Below are 19478 nucleotides of genomic sequence, written 5' to 3'. Positions count from 1 at the left end.
TTTCACCAGAAAATAATCTATTTAAAATATCTTTGGTAATTACACTTTATTATATAGCTATTTCCTCCTGCCTCACATCTTCTCTTCACAACATCTTTTCTCTTCGTGGAATGATTCCTCCGAAAATCATTGTATTAATCTTTTAAATGATTCTGTGAGGATTTTAAATGGGTTATTGTAGATTATCCGCTTTAAATGCAGTGTCAGAGTAAAATATCGCCCATCTAGAGCTTCAACCCGTATCACAAAGAGTTGGCCTCATGATGAAGAGTCTTTTTTTGACTTCCTTGGATACTTGGCTAGTTTGGGAAAGGGAGAGGAGTGTTAACAAGAGGAGGCTGCCTTTTTGCTTGTTCCAGGCAGGGTTAGGGTATCCAGTGGAAAGGGGTTTCTTTCTAGTTTTCCTAGTCTCTGGGTTACTTCGTGCCCTTCCTCAGATGCTCTGCACTGTCCCAGGTGCTGCCGCTCAAACACAGTATCTTCCACATTGTAGATCTTCAGTAAACGTTGGACTGAAATCAAGTGCACCAGAACGGAAGGGATACAAGTTATTTTATCCAGAAATTCAGATCTCCGGAACTTGTGGGTGTAGGAGAGGGAGGAATCAAGGGCCACAGACAGGTGTTAGAAACATAAAAAGAATGACAACCAGATGTTATGTGCCTCCTGACGGAAGAACATGATACCACCTAGCAAGAATCGATTCGCTAAAAACAGAACTTGTAAGATCAGCCTTGGGATCAGGGTTTCATAACCCCGGCACTGCTGACGTTTTGAACTAGATACTACTTTGGGGTGGGGAGCTGTCCTATATATTGTAAGATGGTTAGTTAGTAGCACCCGTAGCCTCTGCCAGCTAGATGCCAACAGCACCTCTCTGCTTGTGACAACCAAAAATGTTTTCAGATATTACCAAATGTCTCCTGGGTGGCAAAAATCACCCTTGGTCTAGGGCTTTTTGCTGCTGAATCTGGAAGTAGGGGACAGATTAACCTGTTACATGTCACTCCAGGGATCACATCAACAAAAGTCAGAATGTAGAACACAGGACAACCTAGTTTTTTTCAATAAATAAACTGTAAGGCAAAAAGCCGGGGGGCGGGGGGGGGGGGTTGCAGAACTCAAAGATTAAGAGACTTATGAGAGTGCCAATCAAATGCAGGTGTGGATCACGCCGGACGTCTGGAGCCTCATCAAACAAAGCCGTGTAAGGAAAGCACTGGAGACCAACTAAGGAATTTCCAACAGCATCTTGATATTTATGCTTCAGAATTAATTCAGGAGAATCTCTTTCAGATGTATATACTAAAATACTTATAAATTCTGCTTCAAAGTAATTTGTGTGGGTGGGGGTGTGAGTGGGGGGTTGCGATGATGGATAAAATGAGATAGGGTCATAAGTTAATGACAAAAGTGAATGATGAGGTTCATGATAGTCTTTAATTTTTGCACGTATTTGACATTTTTCATAATTAAAGAAGGAAGCGTAGTAGTGATAAGGAGCATAACAAAAAGCAGCAAAAAGAAAAAAAAAAAGGGTGATGTTCAGCAAGAATCACTATTCTACCATTTGAATGGATGGTTCAAAGGGAATTGAATTCTCAAGACCTCTCAGGTCCAGAGTGATCTAGTCAAATAGCTTCCTAACGGGAGTAAAATTTACAGTGTAAGTTGGTCCAGTCTGTATTTAAAAAGTGCTACCAGCTGCCTTTTATTAGTATCACCCTCATTTCAAATGTTTTATAAATATTACTATTTTAGAAGCACTTTAAAGATAAGAGTAAGTCTGTACTCAGCACCTTCTCAGAAAGCATTACACACTATCATTTTAATTTGACTTTTTGTGTCAAATTAAATCCATATGAAGTGGATGGAACAAAGAAGACCATTTTAGGGCTAGTTTTGTAGGTCTTTAACTAGAGGGCTGGGACCAAGGGCACACCATACATACCAAAGGCACACCATACCAAGTGCTTTCTAATTTTAACCACAGTACTTAAGAAAAAAAGAACAAAGGAATACAACTTAGCGGAAGTACTCATTTTTATAAAAATGTGTTTTATTTTAAAACAGGTCTATAAAAGTAGAAATCACATACAAAAATACAGATTACTCTGACATGTTAGCAAAATAGCTTATGGCTAGACTTGAGTTTGGAAGTACTGTATGTTTGAGGGCATCTGGAAATCATAGTCCAAATGGATCCTACTGTCAGCCCCGTCACTAATCTGTAAACAATAATTTCATGTATTATATTTAGCACTTTTTAACTAGCACAAAATTGAAACATAATCATTTCCCGTATAGCGGCACTTTAAAATGTTCTTCCTTAGGTCTGAGCAGATCAGGGCACTTCATAGCGTTGTTTCTAACATTTGAAAAGTCTGATTTAAAAACAATGTTAATAGAAATAACAGGTTTTAGCTCTTTTTGTTCCATTTTGAACCTATGGGAAGGTCATCAATTTAAAGAAATTAGTGTTTTTTTTTTTTAAGTAGAATTTAATCCGTTTTCTTCTAGACACCATTAAAAAAAAAAAATCACTGTTGCTATCCAAAGACTCCACACCTGAGTCTTAACTTTTATGTAGTTTCAAGTTGTCTTTTACTGCTTTGGAACTCACACCTACTTCGAGGGTGTATTTCTGAGTGAACGAACACGTAGTTCTCAGGGAACTCTAGGTCCAGGAACTTTAGACAACAATGACTTTCAAACAATTATTGTGGGAGACAATTTTTTTTTTTTAAGAAGGCAATTTAAAATACTTGATTCCAGAGTAACATAAAAATAACTTGAAGAACCTTGGCAATAAAGGAAAATGGCAGGCACCTTCAGTTTGGCATTCCAGCCAACATTTCAAGAATAAAGACTGGCTACTACCACCTTTCTAAAACACAGCGAGTCATCTTAAAAGCTAAAGAACCCACGTTAACATCATTTGATCATAAAGTCAGAAGACCACAGTTCTATTTCCTCAGCTAATTCGGAATTCTGGGAGCACAGGACATGAAGGAAACTTCGATACTTCAGATTAACCCGTCATAGAAAATTGCCTCTTGAGCCTTCAAAAGCTGTACCAATTCTTTACCGCTGATTGGTTAGTTGTTTTTCATTTAGGTTTTTTGTTTCCATGAACCTAACTTCAAACCTAAAGGCAAAGTTGAAAGGCCTATTTTTCGCTCTCCAGAAGAGATTGCCAAAATGCTACTATCCTAGATTCTCCTTTTGTTCCGTTCACAATACAAATACTTCTACCAATCTACGTCTCATAAAGCAATACTGAGAAATTAAATAGAAGAAAGTTACCATATAGATCATGAAAATGATTTGCTGGTCGTGATTCTTACGCTTGATTCTAAATAGATTGAATAAGAAGGGCACTTGAAAGGTGGCTCAAATCTTGCTGTTTAAGGTATCCTGAAATTAATAGGCTCTCCTAAAATTCCAAAAGGCCTTAAACTTAGGCTCTTAAGTGCACTAGAAGCAGTGACCAGAGCTTTTCTGGTTATTTAGAAAAAGCAAAACTTCATAGTTTTCGCTCTCAAATGGTCATCTAATATACTTGCAGAAGGAAGGCAAAGGGAAAACCAAGAATAAAAATAGCCGAGTGCTCCAGCAGGCGGGCTTCCTGCCTATTTTCCCTGTTCCAAAGAAAAGAGGGGACACCATCCCGCAATAAATACTTCATAGACAACTGGGCTTCTGCAGCGTCAGCCGGCATCTGATGCCCCATATCTCCTGGTTCTTTTTGTTGCCCGTGGTTGGCCTGGCGATGCTGGTGAAATGGGAGCTATTAATCTGTAGATGAGGAAGGGCTTCTTTTAACAGTTGAAGGGTACCGTCTGGCACGATTCCAAAAACTTGTAGTGTTTTTAGTGTGGGAATTTCTCCAAGTTCACTGGAAAGGAGAGAGACCTTTCAGAGTAGCAGTATCTATGGTGACTGATCCACTAGAGTTATATGACCCAATTTTGACCATTTGTATCCTAGTCTATAGAATGCAAACTGAAAACAGAATTTACAATCACTGATCTGAGAAAATAGCAAAGGTGAGTCAAACCAGAAAGCACGGACCACAGCTTGGACAACATGGCCTTAGGACCCACGCAGGCGCATTTTGTTAAATGTTTTCTCACCACCTAAACACGCTGAGGTTTATTTAAAATCCAACCATAGTTGTTTCCCTTCTCCATTCTTGATTTAAATTGAGAGGAGTTACTGTGTGGTGAGAAGCTAGAAGCTAGTGATGGTAAAGAATCATCACAGGTTACATGTAATTTCAAAGCATGGACTTGACCTTTATTTGAACTAGTCTCCTCCTCTCAAAAGATGAGCAGCAGAAGTTAAGGTAACTTCTTAATAAGTCCATTACCTGTGATAAAACCTAACAGCAACTTTGCTAAGGTACTTTAGATAGGGCTATGTAGTTGGGTGCAGATGGAGAAAAGGAGTAATTGGTCACACCTTTTATACGAGAGGCAAAAGCCTTCTGACTTCTCTACATATTACTTTTTTTGGGGGGGGGGTCACGTATATGCCAATCCTCTTCTCAACTATTTCCCATTAAGTGAAATACGACTCTGTCAACAGTGACATTCTGGTCCACAGAAAAGGGAGCCTGTTTCCCCAAAGTAAATACTTTTGGTAATGATTCTTTCTTCTTTTACTCAGATCTATGTGCTTAGAAATTCATCTCTCTGATCTGTATTTGCTCCAGGTTGGGACACACAGTACAAAGTCTTAGGAAAGGGAATATTTAGTTTGGAATATCAACAAAATCCCACTGCAGATCAATGAACACATCAATGACCTAGCGTTAGAAGCATCCTTTATATTTTCATATTGCCAATAATTACTAAAAAAAACCCCCAAACTTTCCTCATAGTAACTGTTATCTGGCCTCCAATCTTTCTTCCTTCCAGCCTATTCTATATACCAATGTCCAAGGCATCTTCCTAAAGCCTAGCTCAGCTGATGTCACCCCTCCCCCCCTCCCCCCCAAGCCTTTGATGCTGCCCTCGTGTTTACGGAACTCAAACTGTTCTGTGGCCTTAGGACTTTCCACGTTCAACCCACTCTCCCAGTCACCCCACTACCCCCTAAATGTATTTATTCCACATTCAACAAGTGTATTAAACACCACAAATGTTTAATACATGTTAGCTGAATAAAGATGAAGGGTAATTTAAAAAATAAAAGTGCTATCTAAGTAAAATAAATATGCTTGGTGTTCATAAAAGGACAATAAGATCTGGAGGTTACAACAGACAAAAAAAGAAAATCAGGAAAAACAAAGTACTATTCTTCTTAAAGTAAACTAACCTCTGGAATACAGAAACAGGAGTGCAAAGAAAGGTCGCAGCACATAGATGTTTATATTCAACATCACTTAAGATGACAGCAATTCTGCCCCAACCTTAAATCCCTCTTATGTGAAATCTGAGTATTTGAGAGCTTTGTAATGACAATCTGGGTGCTGGGATATCTGAGTCAGCCAAACTGTAAGTCATTCTACGGTGGAGAGTACCAGACAGTAATAAAGCAGACACTGCAGGTGGGAGTGAGGAAAGGACATGTAGCAGATAGAGCAGAAGAAATGTTCTCACAACAGCGTTGGGAAGGAGCCTTGGTGGGCATAAGGAAATGACAGCAACACTCTCAGAAGACACTGAGGTGTCCCAGGTGAGAAAGGAGCGAGCTGCATGCCATGGGATGGTGGGCGATCTGAATCAAAAAGCCAGAAAGTCCTTTAAAAGTTTAAGGAGACAAAACAAAAAAACACTGAAAGCCCCTTAGTACATGTGTCATCTACAACACAACAGAACAAATTTATAAGCATCTCTTTAGACTGAAGAGCAACCAAAGGACAGTAAATAGCAATGAATAGTTGAAGAGCCACTATTTCCAATTTAAGCAGTATAAAAGGACACTAATAATGTCTTGTGTATCTTTGTTTCATCTGAGTAAACAAAAAATATTTATAGACCCTTTCACAGGTTCACACCTTACCTCAACTACACAATCCTGTTTTCCTTATAAAATCTTATAAATGCTTAACTACAAATTCTCCTACCACAGACTTTTTATTTAGTCTCTCCTAATCTCAGATCAGTTTATTATCTCCAGTGTGGCTTTCTTACTTGAACGAGAGATATGGAATAATCAGAAGAAAGTTTGGACATAGGGAATAAGATCAATTCAGGCTGAAGGAAACAGATACAATGCGGACATATTCTGTAGAAGAAAAACCTGGAGTTTCCCAAGTATTCTAAAGCACTAGTATTACAGAAGAAAGTCGCTCAAATTTTATTTTCCCACTTCTGAGAAATAAAAATTCTTTAGCATAAATGGCTTTCTCAAAATTACTACTGAGGATCTTAGAATTCTTACTATGAATTTCGAGTACATCAGCTGCCAGAATGGAATTAGAGAAAATAACACTTTATCTTACGAAACTTCTAAGGATAGGGTGTAGGCAAACTCATCTTCATGGATTCATGAGGGTAACTAGTGTACTACTTACATAATGCCTGAAGAAACATACTCTTTTACATTAAAGTACAAGGAGAGCATCTTTTTTCCCCTCTGTTTGCATTCTTTTTTGGTGGTTTGATTTGTAACTAAACTCCTGATGCCCGTTTCTCTTATTTCAAGATAAGGTTTAGACAAGTCTCAACAAGGCAGTAGGGGTTCAAACGCAGGTGACTTGAGGGCCACCACCAACTCACACTGCCTGCAGGTAGGACTCCACAGGTGTTATTATCCCACTGCATAAAGATATTAAACCTGTGAGAGCTCACAGCCTTCCCTAAGCCTCTGCTCAAGAAAAAACATTTGGGGATTACCCGCTTAGCTTCTTTATCTGGAGAGAAAGAAGTGAGACATGGGGACAGATTCTCTTGAGAAAAGCAACCAAAAAAGACTGAAAATGGCTGATCACTGTAGTCCCCAGGGGCTGCACAGGCAATGAAGCCCAGATGGCAAGGACAGGAAAGACGGATGACAGAGATGCCTTTCTTGGTGGACGCTAGAGGCTCCCAGGAGTTCTGGATACTAGAGGGCACGAGATTTTAATAAGGGTTCCATGTATATGCGTTCACACCCTACTGTCTAAGAGCCATGGAAGCAAAAACTGGCGTCCCTTTTAGGCAGTGCTTTTTCAAACGAGAGACTGGCTGAGCCCCTGAGCCCCAAGATTAATTAAAGTGATTCATTAAAAATGTTATTACTGGATTCTCTATCTCTAATTCTACTAGTTAACCCTGTATAGCTTAAGTATCTGATTTATTAGTTCTTGAAACTAACTTAGAAGATCCAAACCAATCATTCGAGGACTACATAAATTCTTTGTTCAAATTCACCACCCTTCTTTGGTAGGAACCAGAAGCTAAATCCCCTTCATTTGGGGAGTGGGCTACAAGAAGACAGCAGCCTCAGTCAGGGCATACTGGCTGGAATAAGAAGGGCACCTGGCCAAATTCAAGATACTGACTTCTTGTGGTTTTCAATAAAACTGCTATACATTTACATCCTACACGAGGAAGGATTTTCTAGCCCGTTGGGGATAAAAGAAAGGAAAATAAATAGACAACGTTATTCCTAGGATGACTTGGGAATAGCACCTTCTAAAAGAAAGACCAGACTCCTTTTTTGCACTCCCCTGATTTGGTGAAAGTTGCTGAGCAGGTACAAAATTAACCCTCATAAGAGCTACTGGATTAGCTACAGACTATTTTCATCTGTCCAGAAAACCTAGGATGCAGACCTAGCTCAGCCATTAACTTACTTTATAGCTTCAGATTAAGTCACTTCACTCTTTTGGACTTCAGTCTCCCCCATTCCAAGACAGCACTGGACTCATGACATTTACCATTTACATGATGCCATTCTTCCCATTTTTTGACCACCGTCCAGGATAGACATCTCTAGAAGATTACAGAACTTTCCTCTCAGCCCAGAGGGAGCCCTTCAGAATCAACTGGAGTTGATTTGAAAAATGTGGGGTGGGGGGGAAGCCCCCACTGGGTCTGCCTCCCCAGTTATACTCTGAGCTCCCTGGAGGTAAAAGTGGTCTTCTCCTTTTGCAAGTCTTCCAAATACTAGAGTATGGTATTCTAATATTTAAACCTGCTTCTAGCTAAATAATAAATGTTTAGTAAACTATCCCAGTCAACTTTCCAAGATATTTTTAAGCAAAGAATTTTTACCTTGGTTTTTCTGTTTTGCTGGACTTCCCTAACCTATTTGTGGTACACCAATATTGATGTTCAAGTTTTATTTATTTTTTAATTTAAATTCAATTAGCCAACATATAGTACATCATTAGTTTCAACGTGGAGTTCAGTGATTCATCAGTTGCATACAACGCCCAGCGCTCATCACAGCACGTGCCCCCCTTAATGCCCGTCACCCAGTGACCCCAGTCCCCCACCCACCTCCCCTCCAGATGTTCCAGTTTTAAGCATCTGCTATTAATAATAACAGATATTAACACCAACTGACATCTCTTTTGTTCCCTGTCTTCTCCTACTTTTAGAAAATGAAATACTTACAGTAAAGTTTCAGGTATTATATCATAGCACCGACTGAGTGAGAGATGTTGGAGGTAGTTGAGCTGGTAAAATTCTGGAAAGCAGTCGTTCTTCAGCATGACACTATCGCTGGAACAGAGCAGAAGAGAAGATTCAAAACCTATGCATCAGTTCAGATGGAGAAAACAGAAATAACCAACCGCTTGGTTCCTTCAATTCAACATGTTAAGATGCTTTCCTCCTTCAATGAGCAGTCATGATTTTTCAATTTTTGTTTTAAAATAAATAAATGAAAAAAAAAATACCTTAAGTCTAGGTGGACAAGATTGGGGCATCTTCCAACTAAAGTAGAGACATCTAGGGAAAAAAATGATGGTCACTATTAAATGAAGAACAAGACAAGGATATCTGCTATCAATGCCATCATTTAACTTTGTGCTAGAAGCTTGGAACAATGAATGCAATTAGAGTCACCCTATTAGAAATAAAATACAAAATCACCATCTTGGCATATAAAATTTTGAACCCAGAAAATCCAAGAGAATCAACCGGGAACCGTAAGAGAACTATGTAATATGGTAAGTTAATAACAATCCATAGTTTATCTGTGTATCTGCAATACCTAGCTGGGGAAAAAAGAAAAAAAAAATCCTACTCACACTAGCAAAATGCAAAACCAAACACCATCATCTATAAACAAATATTGTATTATAAAGGTAGCACTTAAAATCAATGGGGAAAATCATGGATTATTTTAAAAAATGACATTGCTACTACAAGCAGAAAGAAACTTGTTTCTCCAACTCAAATAATGTCTCCAAATAAATTCCACGTATATTATAAAGTCCTAAAATGCAAAAAATATAGGGTAATTATTCATTGGATCTTGGGATAAGTAAGGATTTTCTAAACACAAAGGAAAACACAAAAGAAACACTGATAATTGGGCGCCTGGGTGGCTCAGTTGGTTAAGCGACTGCCTTCGGCTCAGGTCATGATCCTGGAGTCCCGGGATCGAGTCCCGCATCGGGCTCCCTGCTCGGCAGGGAGTCTGCTTCTCCTTCTGACCCTCCTCCCTCTCATGCTCTCTGTCTCTCATTCTCTCTCTCTCAAATAAATAAATAAAATCTGTAAAAAAAAAAAAAAAAAAAAAAAAAAAGAAACACTGATAATTTACTACATAAAAATTTTAAGTCCTACCATGCTAAAGCAAAAACAAAACATAAAATTAAAGAAGTATCAGAAAACTGGGAATGTTTCCAACATACGTTAAACAGAGAGTTAATGGTCTTATATGAAGAGTAAAGAAAGATAAACATAGAAAATGGGCAAAGAATATGAAGCGATACTTGGCCAAACAGAAATATGGAGCAAGGAAGGCAAAATAAAATTAAAATATTGCTTTTCAGCTATCAAATGAAAAAAAATTCTATCATAATATCCAGAATTGATGAAATAAAATAAAGCATGTCCCACATATACTACAAATGCATATTTAATTTTATGTAGCCTTTCAGGGGAGCAAACTGATTTTTTGGGGGGGGTGAACTGATTTTTTGATGTGTTCTGAGCATTTTACACTTGACTCTTTGACTCAGTAATTCCACTTTTAGAAAAACAATGAGGTGTGCATGAAGATACTCATTTTAGCAATAGTTATAATAGCCCCTTCCCCAATTATTTCAATTCGTTAACCTCCATCCATTCTGTGGAACACAATACCAATGGCAGTTACTCTAAAGCTTTTAAATAACATTTCATGACATGAAAAAGTACTCAAGATATACTGTATAGTGAAAACAAAATATATACAACGCACTATAATCTCAATTTAATAAAAATACACTCAAAAACTCATATTTATATACAAACTCACAGAGAGAAAAAAGGTTCATAGGGTTGGGGGTAGGAGGAGAAGGCTGGACGGAAATACATCCAAGGGTGGTAGGATTACAAGGTAACTTTTCAGAATTTGAAGAGAGTCACATATGCTACTTTGTATTCAGAAAATGAATCAATAGGGGCGCCTGGGTGGCTCAGTTGGTTAAGTGTCCGACTCTTGATTTTGGCTCAGGTCATGACCTCAGGGTCGTGAGGTCAAGGACGCCCCCCCCTCCGCCCCCGCTCTCTCTTAAAAAAAAAAAAAGAAAATCAGTCAATAAATGTTATTTATTTTTAAAAATAAACAAGCTTCATTCACGGTTGGGGTTTTTTCTTCCCACAGTTCTGTCTTCAGCCCCATTCCCTCCCCTGGATCCTAGACTTGCATTTTAAACTGGCTCCTCAACACATCCACTGCGATGTGGGACAGGCATCTCAAATTCATGCCTAAAAACAAGTATTTCATTTCTCCTCTAAATCTGGTCCTTCCCTGTCTCTGAGAAAGTGCTAATGTCACCGATCCAGCTGCTCAGGCCGAAACCCTGGGAGGCACACTCAGCTGTTCTCTCACATCCCACATCCAGTCTGTTGGCTTGTAATGTCCGATCATTTCTTACCATGTCCCGTGTCACCCCCCCGAGTCTCTTACAGCCTTTTCTCAACACAGCACTCGAAGACGACTTTTAAAGGGGAGTCAGATCCTATCATTTCCTGCTCAAAATGCTACCGTGGCTTCTCATCTCACTCAGAGAAAATCCGACGAAAGCTTCTGCCTTGGCTTAGAGAATCCTGGGCTATCTTACCTCCTGTTACTGTGCTCCTTGTTCCCTCTCTCACTGGCTCCCATGTCAAGGCCTTTGCACTTGCTGGTCCCAGTTTCAGAACGTTCTTTCCTCACTTATCTACACAGCTCACACCTTCACTCAGTCAGGCCTCTGCTCAGGTGTCACTTCCGGGGAGAGGCCCTCTCTTTGGCCATTCCATCTGAAAACAGTCCCCCTCTGGCCAATACTCTGCCTGGTCTCTCTGCTCCATTTTTCCTCCCTGCATTTCACCTCCTTTCATCACATTTAGTTACTTGTGGGTTGCCTGGATCCCTGCCCGCTGTGTGTTACCCTGTGTGTAAGCTGCACAGCGGTGACTTCACTGGTTTTGTTCAAGGCCACAGCTCCCAAGTCGGGAACAGGGCTTTGTGCATCGTAGGTGCTCAATAAACATTGGTTTAATGAGTGACTAAAAAATGAAAAAGTGCACAGTACAATTTTGAGTGACCCATCACCTAGCCAGCCCACCAGCCATCTCCCAAATCCCCAATCAGATCCAATCTCATTCTGATGCCACCTAGGAAAGAACAAAACCTTGGGGGGTAGAACTGGTCAGTCTCCAGCCCTCATTTGAGCCCTGGCATCCCTCAGTGGAAAGGGTTAGTAAACAGTAGTCACTGCTAAGAGTCCCTCTACACACTGTCCCCTTCATTTTGCCACAAGCTGGAGATCTACCTGAGACACAAGGCATCTTACAAACCCCCAAATCTAACCTGTCATTTTAAGGAGGGAGGCGATGTCGAATCCAAGACCAAGAGCTGGTCCTCCAGGACCCCGACTGTGCTTCCCGACTGCCCCATGGGGCTGGCAAAAATAACAGGGACGATCCCTGCACACTCACTAGGGTTAACGCGCTCCATGGGATTCACCCACTTCCTCCTTACTACCACTCTAAGAGATGGCTTCCACTCCTATCTCCGTTTTACTGATGGGAAACTGAGGAACAGGGAAGTATAGCAACTTGCTCAAAACTACCGAGTAAACGGCAGAACAGGAACTTGAACTGGGTGGACTGGCACCAGTCTAAGAGCTAAAAGGACATTCGTATTATCTTCTAAATAGTGAAGAAGTGGGTGCCACTGTTAAAGACATTAAAAAAAATCTCCGATTTCCACTGTATAACTAAGAATACACACACTCCAACTTAACCTCCAGATCTTAGCCCTTGCCCTGAATGTGTCCAGCAAGCAGGATTTGATTACCTGTTATTCTTGCTAGAGCTTGGTAAACAGGCTCTCTATTCTTTTCTGGAGGAACAAAGAGAAGAGTTTTAAGCCAAACTTGGACAGATTAACAGCAGTCTGCCTACAGCAGAGTTTCTCAACCTTGCTCCTAGAGCCCTGTTTCATTCAGAAAAACTCTCAATAAAGAAATGGGAAATTCAGATATGGGAAGGAAATGTCCATGAGGCACTGCCTTTTCTCGGCTTGGGGATGAACAGGGAAGAACCAGTGGTGGGATTTGATGTGAAGAGGCTGCTCTGCTCGCTGGTGGGAGCTGAAAATCCTTGGAAGGCAATTTGGCAAGAACGACCCAAAGCTTAAGAACAGAGCCTAATCCTTGACTTGGCAATTCCACTTTTAAGAATCCACCCTGAGAAATGCACTCCAAGATTTGTCTCTGTCCGTGACAAGGTCGTTTACAAAAGGAAAAAAACTGGAAAGACTCTAAAAGTCCATTACAAGGAGATCAAGTGAAAAAAATTATTATTGAATCGATACAAATTATTCCATATCTATTTCATGGAATACCACATAGCCACTGAAAATGATGTGGTGTAACTACTAAAAATGGGATTATTGGGGCGGGGAGGGGGGGAAGCATACTACAAAGTATTTCATGCACTATGTCCCACTTTAAAAAACACTTTTATGCAGGAAAAAGACCAGCAAGAGGTTAGTGAGATTACTGATGTTTTGTTTTTCTTGGTATTTTTCCATATTTTATGTATTTTTGAGAATGACTATATAATACTGTCATCAGATTTCAAACAATGTTTAAAGGGGAAAAAAATGCAGAACACAAATATTGTGTGTATAGGAGAGCGGGAAGAGAGACACACTGCTGCTGTCACGGCTGTTGAAAAAAAAAATTCTCGCCTGAAGATGCAGGCATCCGGACTCGAGCACAGCCCAAGGCCCCAACCGCCTGGACGCCCCCAAGAACCCCGCTCCTCTTCTCAACAGCCTGATACACCTTACTTGTAAGGCAGGGAGAAGCAGTTTTCAACTACTACTTAAATTCTAATTAGACACACTCTGCAAATGTTTGATTCAAATCTTTTAAAGTATCATAAAAACTATAAAAACAAAGCACTTTCATGAGCCAACATCAAGTCGTGAAGATACGGCTGAGGTGTGCTAGCTCAGCAAGGCTCTGTGTAGCCCACGGCCTGGGATCGAGAGGGGAAGCCATCAAAAAGAATCCCTGCCATTTGCAAACACTTCTCTCTGCCGATCAGGATTCCGCCAATATTAGACAATTAAATCAAAGCATGAATGAACGTCGAGGCTCATAAAGACTGTTAACGTTCACACATTACTCCTCACTTCAAATGCCCGTGTTCAACTAGACAACCTCATCGTCCTCTTACGTTGAATTAAAAAGAGCTCTAAATATAAACCTATAAACAGAGTTTATAACAGGGTTTCAACCTGGGCACTACTGACATTTTGGATCAGATTATCTTTTTGTGTTATGCGGCTGTCCTGGGCACTCTGCTCACCAGCATTCCCGGCTTCTGCCCACTAGCTGCCAGGAACACCCCTGCGGCTACGGCAATCAGAAATGTCTCCAGACCTCCCCAGATGTCCCCTGGTGGGCAAATTGCCCCTCGTTGAGAACCACTGCTTAATACTGACCAACACGGCATTCATCTATTTTCTGTTGCAGGTCTTACCTACTAGTTTAGCGGATTAAAAGAAGTTCTGCTTAGAAATAAACTGGTTTCAAGTATAAAGGTTTCCACTTGGAGATTCTGGATCCCGATCTTGATGCTACCCCACCAGCTGTTTGCCTTACCTACCCTTTCCGATCAGCTGCGACCTCCCCTGAAAAATGGGACTAAGAACAGGTGCGCTGGATTACATGCGACAAATGATGCTCTTTAAGAGTTCTTAGGAGCTCTTCAAGAAATCAAACCTACTAATGCCATGGTTGCCGGGAAGGGTCCAGGGCCCGGAGGGGCTTACCGGATCTCTGCAGATTCTTTCGATAGCCGCTGAGATTGAGCTGGGTGATGGTCTCGGACACATGCGCGACAGCCACCTGCACGTGCTTTTCGGTGAAGTCGTAACACCAGGACAGGTTCAGCTCATCCAATCTGCACACCAGAGGAGAAATAAGGAAAGCATGAAACCAGGACACAGGAACGAGCTCTAGGAAGCACGGTCTCAAAGCTGCAAAGAAAACACAAAGCCACAGATTCCTTACCATTTCACGCGTAGAACCTCTGCTTCTCTAAGCAGCTACCTCTGCTCACCTGAAACTGCCTTCTCCCCTCCTGACACAAATCCCCTGCCCTGGTGTGCCCTAGAAAGTTGCCAGGGGATCCGAGCCCAAGTCTTAGTGAGTGATGCCCCCTTCTGGAAATGGAGGGAACACTCTCCTCTCCTCATGGCTCAAACCTCATTACGGGACTAGATGGAACAGTTCTAGCCTCTTGTTTTCTTTCTCAACCACCCAGGTTGTCAGCAAACAACCACAGAGACTGAACAATCACTCGAGAGGCTTTAGAAATTCAATGGGTTATACTGGGGATTCTCAATAAAGAGACGCTGACGTTGCAAAAGGCCACTTCATCTTATCTGGCTTCTGCTGACTGAGCAAATGAATTGAAAGACAATATCCAACGATTAAGCCACACACCCCATTCCTGACATTGCTGAATACATGTAGGGTTATACATTTTTACCTCACGGATAACACCCTTATCCAAAGGCAATCTACTTTGAGCAGATCATTAGCGACACAGGTAGAATGCTAGAGCAGAAAGATCAAGGGATATTAAAAAGGACGCACACACACACAGAGTATTCTGTGAGCCACGTCCTCTTACTTAGTAATATCTGTAACTGTAACCTTTATTTATATGCTGACATTATTACATGATATAAAGATGTTTTTCATGGAGTCACCCAAATTTATGGTATCTGCATAAGTTAGGTCTATAGATACTACAGGAAAAAAGCCTTATAGTCAGGTATAAACAGATGAATTTCGATAAACACATTACCAAATTTTTCTTACTTTCATAGTAAAAAAAAAAAAAGGGGGAGGATTACTACACAAGTCTTCTGCAAACCTAACTGATCTGGCTCCTCAGTTTGAACAGAAAGTTTAGAGGGTAAAGGATACCGCGTATCATCAAGAGCTCAGAGTTAGGAAGAGCTCAAGAAATAGATCCAATTCCTCGCTCGTGTGGGGGATAATTGTATATTTGCAAAAACAGTTCTATAATCAAGTCTCAAATCCTTCCTACCTGGAACAGCTGCTCAGCAAGGTCTTCAGGGCAGATTCGGAGAACCCAGAACACCCAGAAAGATTCAGTCGCACTAAATTTGAGTTTTGTGCAAGATTACTGGAAAAAGAGGAAAATGTCAGAGGAATACCAATAAGACACTGTTACTCAGTTAATAAGCATTCCGAGGAAAGCGGGCTAGAGAAGTCAGTAGATAAGCACGCAGGCCTTCGAGCCAGAAGTGAGTTTCAGTTCATGTCTCACTCTCTGTATGACACCAAGCAGGATGCTTTGCCTCAGTTTACTCATCTGTGAAATTGCAGAGTCAGTACCTTCTCGGTACGGGTGTCACGATTAAATTACATAATGTGATAAAGGGCTCAGCACAGTGCCTGGCCCAAAGTAAGCACACAAGAAACACCAAGAATGTAGGTTTTAAATTGAAAAGAGAGTGCCTGAATAAACATTATTTCTATTTCACCCATAATTAGAATTAGCTTGTGGGCCTACTTCTACTTGTTGAGTCTCCAGGTTCCTCCAATTAAACATCTCTCAAATTTGACCTCTCTACCTTCCCAAATGCCTGTGTTAGTGGAACTCCATGATTAAGAGCGAGAGTTCTGGAATCATATTCTATTGCCAAGTTCCTATCTTGGTTCTGCCACCTACGAGCTGTGTGACCTTGGACAAGTTATTCAGCCTCTCTGTGCCTCAGTTTCCATATCTGTAAAAAGGGGAACAATCAGAACTTATGTCATGGGTGACCTTTGAAGAACTGAGTATCTGGCACATAGGAAGTGCTCAATAAATGCTGGTACTTATTATAATTATGATGATGCTGGTTTTTTTTACATCAGGTTTTATCATTTCTCACCTGAATGAACACAACAGTATCTTAACTAGTCCAGTTTTTTCCACATCTGGTTAACAGTCCAAGGTGACCAGCAGATTTTATTTCTAAATTTCAACTCTGCACGTTCCCTCCATTCTCAGGACCACTCTCTTTAGCACGCTTCCCTCTTCCAAGCCCACTGTGGAGTCCGGACTTCCTACAGCGTGGCAGGGGCCCATTACGAGCCGCTCCTCCCCTCCTGGCATCTCAGCGCACCCTGTGCCCTAACAGTTCTCACCTGCTACGGCGTTTAGAACCACACAGGCAGCTTTACCTCGTCGGCTTCTTTACCTCACCACGTGGAGCTCTCCAACCTGAATACCTTCAATACTCCGCATGAGAGTCACTTCCTCTAAGAAGGCTGCCCTCCCTCAATTTAATTAGGTCTCTCTGGGTGACGCCACATATAACAAACACAGTGCACTGTAATTATCTGTCTCTCCCACGAATGAGGCAGGGCCCATGCCCTTCTTCATCATCCTTGTATGTCTAGAACCTGGCATATGCATATAGGCAGCATGCAAACGTGGGTTGCCTGAATGAGTCCTGCAAAGTACTGGAGAAGCTGGGGCACCCCATGGATATTTTCTGAGTCCATCTGGATATGGACAGAAGGGCACCCCAATTATATTCAGGAAACAAAGTTAACACACACAAAAACAACGGCGTTTGTCACATGCTCCTGACTGCCACTCACTTGACAATGGGATCCGACAGCTGCAGGCCTTCCAGGCTTAGGTTCTGCAACTTGGAGCACTGCGACAGAATGCCATGGAGGGTAGACACCTCGATAACAGAGTTGGACAGATCCATGTGCTGCACACGGAAAGGGCTGAACACAGAGGAGGGGAAAGAGGCGCCGTTAAGGTGGCTCACATGTGTACCTCCAGATCAAATCCAACCCCATCTCCTCCCCAGATGAGCAGCCAATCACAAACATGACCCTAAATATACATTTCAAGTAGTATAGTTTCCGTCTTAAAATAAATTGCTACTAGATAACTCCCTCCCCTCGTTCATTTTAAAATTTAGGATTTTAGGGGGCGCCCGGGTGGCTCAGTCGGTTGAGTCTGCCTTTGGCTCAGGTCATGATCCCAGAGTCCTGGGATTGCACTCCTCGGGCTCCCTGCTCAGTGGGGAGCCTGCTTCTTCCTCTCTCTCTGCCCCGCCCCCCCATGCTTTCTCACATGTGCGCACTCTCTCTCAAATAAATAAATTCTTTAAAAAAAAATAAAATAATTACATTCAGGAGGGTTTCTGCCAAGTCAAGATAGTGCTGCCGATATAGTCCCACTTAGGAAATTAATTCGTGGGCATCATGAGAATGAGCTGAATCTGGGTGACAAGAAGATTATGCCTATGAATCTTCCTGACAAAGGTGAGTGAGTAAATTACTAAAACAGAAAAGACAGTGGAACAGCAAGCTGTAAAGGGCTAATATTGAGCTACCTGGAAGATGGAAGTTTCTAAGTAACTGGGCCTAGGAGTTTGTTTGAAAGAGAGGGCTGAACCAGAGAAGAGAATCTGAAAGTTCCAGCACAACTGTGGGTGTCTAAGACAGTGTGTCCAAGGACAGTGTGTGGATCAAGAGAAGGCAGCCAGGGACCAGGGACAGAACCCAGAGTAGCAGAGGAAAACGCACACGTGAAGGGGACCCAGAAGGAACAGGCATGGGAGAAGGATAACCACCAGGGGAGGAGGGGTGCTGCCATATGGCTATGGAGGGAAGGGGAAAGTATCAGAGTGGGCATGTAGGTTTTGTCCTTAACTCTGCTGTTCTTAGCTTATTCTTCTGTTCAGTACCTAGTTATTCCACTCAAGTCTGAGGTGGCTCTAAACCATACTGCAAAAACTATCAGTAACAGAGAAGTAGTCTTTCAAAATCTTCCACAAAACGAACAAAAAGAGGGCATTCTTGCTCAGGTTGCAAACTTGTCCACCATAGGATCGGATACCCACAGCTTCAAGTGAGAAGACTCCTCACACTTTGTCTTCATCAGAAATGGGCAGCGTGGCAAGAGCGAGGCTGCCTTGTGTCTGGTAGTGAGTGCTCCACATGGCTTCTGCCCCTTGGGACCCAGGATGCCCATCCTCCGAGGACCCCACTTGAGAAGCAAAATGTGCATCCCTGACCCCCTGGAAGAGCCCAAGAGTAACCCTGACTTAAAGTGGGAATGCCATCACTGAAACCTGTGCCATGTTTCAACACAAAGACCGCACAGCAAAATGCAATTAGCATTCCGTTGCATAGACTTGTCACAGGCCGTAAGGCTGGTTATAGGAAAGGAAAGAAAAAAAAAGAGTTTCCATATGTTTCTACCTTAAGTCTTACAAACAGCCTTTTCTGGGGATTTTTCTTTTTTACCTGAAATGTTCAACCAATGGTTGATCCATAAATGATCGTGGGCAGCGGAAGGCAACCACCCCTCGAGACAGCAACCGACCAATCACATCTGGGTGCAGGTTTCTACCTGTGAGGTCTAATGTCTGCCACAGTGACTCGTCAAACCTGGAAAAGAGGGGTAGTTAGTAAGCTGGGGGCACTGGATACCGGAGGGCCCCACCACTGCTACTCAACAAGGAAGCTTTGGCCACTAAGTCACCTTGGAGCAGATTCTAAAGGAAGCTTTGGTTTTGAGCTGACTATACAACTAGCTATGGTATTTTTTTTAGGATACAATTGAATATTTCTTGCTCATATCATGGATAAACTTCCACCTTCAGCTGTACACACACACACACACACACACACACACACACACACACACCTGTAGGTATTTCCTTCAGATGGTTCAATGCTATCATTAGCAATATAATGATCTGGAACTAGAGAATAAAACTTTAGTGTTCAATACAAGTTGATAATTTTAAAAATGATTGCTCCAATCATT

The 19478-nt window shown here is 41.7% G+C and overlaps 1 protein-coding gene across 1 annotated transcript in view; it reads right to left on the bottom strand.

The window, feature by feature from the left end:
* Window positions 1-1424: 1424 nt before the first annotated feature.
* The window catches only part of SKP2 (S-phase kinase associated protein 2), a 31797-nt gene continuing 13743 nt past the window's right edge, over window positions 1425-19478 (bottom strand). The window contains exons 4-10 of the mRNA XM_032415161.1: window positions 18953-19096; window positions 17285-17419; window positions 15717-15815; window positions 14428-14558; window positions 8837-8888; window positions 8553-8660; window positions 1425-3898 (exon numbers count right to left, since the gene is read on the bottom strand). Coding sequence (XP_032271052.1) covers window positions 3685-3898; window positions 8553-8660; window positions 8837-8888; window positions 14428-14558; window positions 15717-15815; window positions 17285-17419; window positions 18953-19096 — 883 coding nt within the window. The 3' untranslated portion in view covers window positions 1425-3684. The remainder of the gene's footprint in view (window positions 3899-8552; window positions 8661-8836; window positions 8889-14427; window positions 14559-15716; window positions 15816-17284; window positions 17420-18952; window positions 19097-19478) is intronic.

The sequence above is a fragment of the Phoca vitulina genome, unplaced genomic scaffold (assembly GCF_004348235.1).
Source record: "Phoca vitulina isolate PV1807 unplaced genomic scaffold, GSC_HSeal_1.0 scaffold17, whole genome shotgun sequence".
Lineage (NCBI taxonomy): Eukaryota > Metazoa > Chordata > Mammalia > Carnivora > Phocidae > Phoca > Phoca vitulina.
The sequence above is the reverse complement of the archived record's forward strand: the minus strand, read 5'-3'. Positions and strand labels throughout refer to the sequence as shown.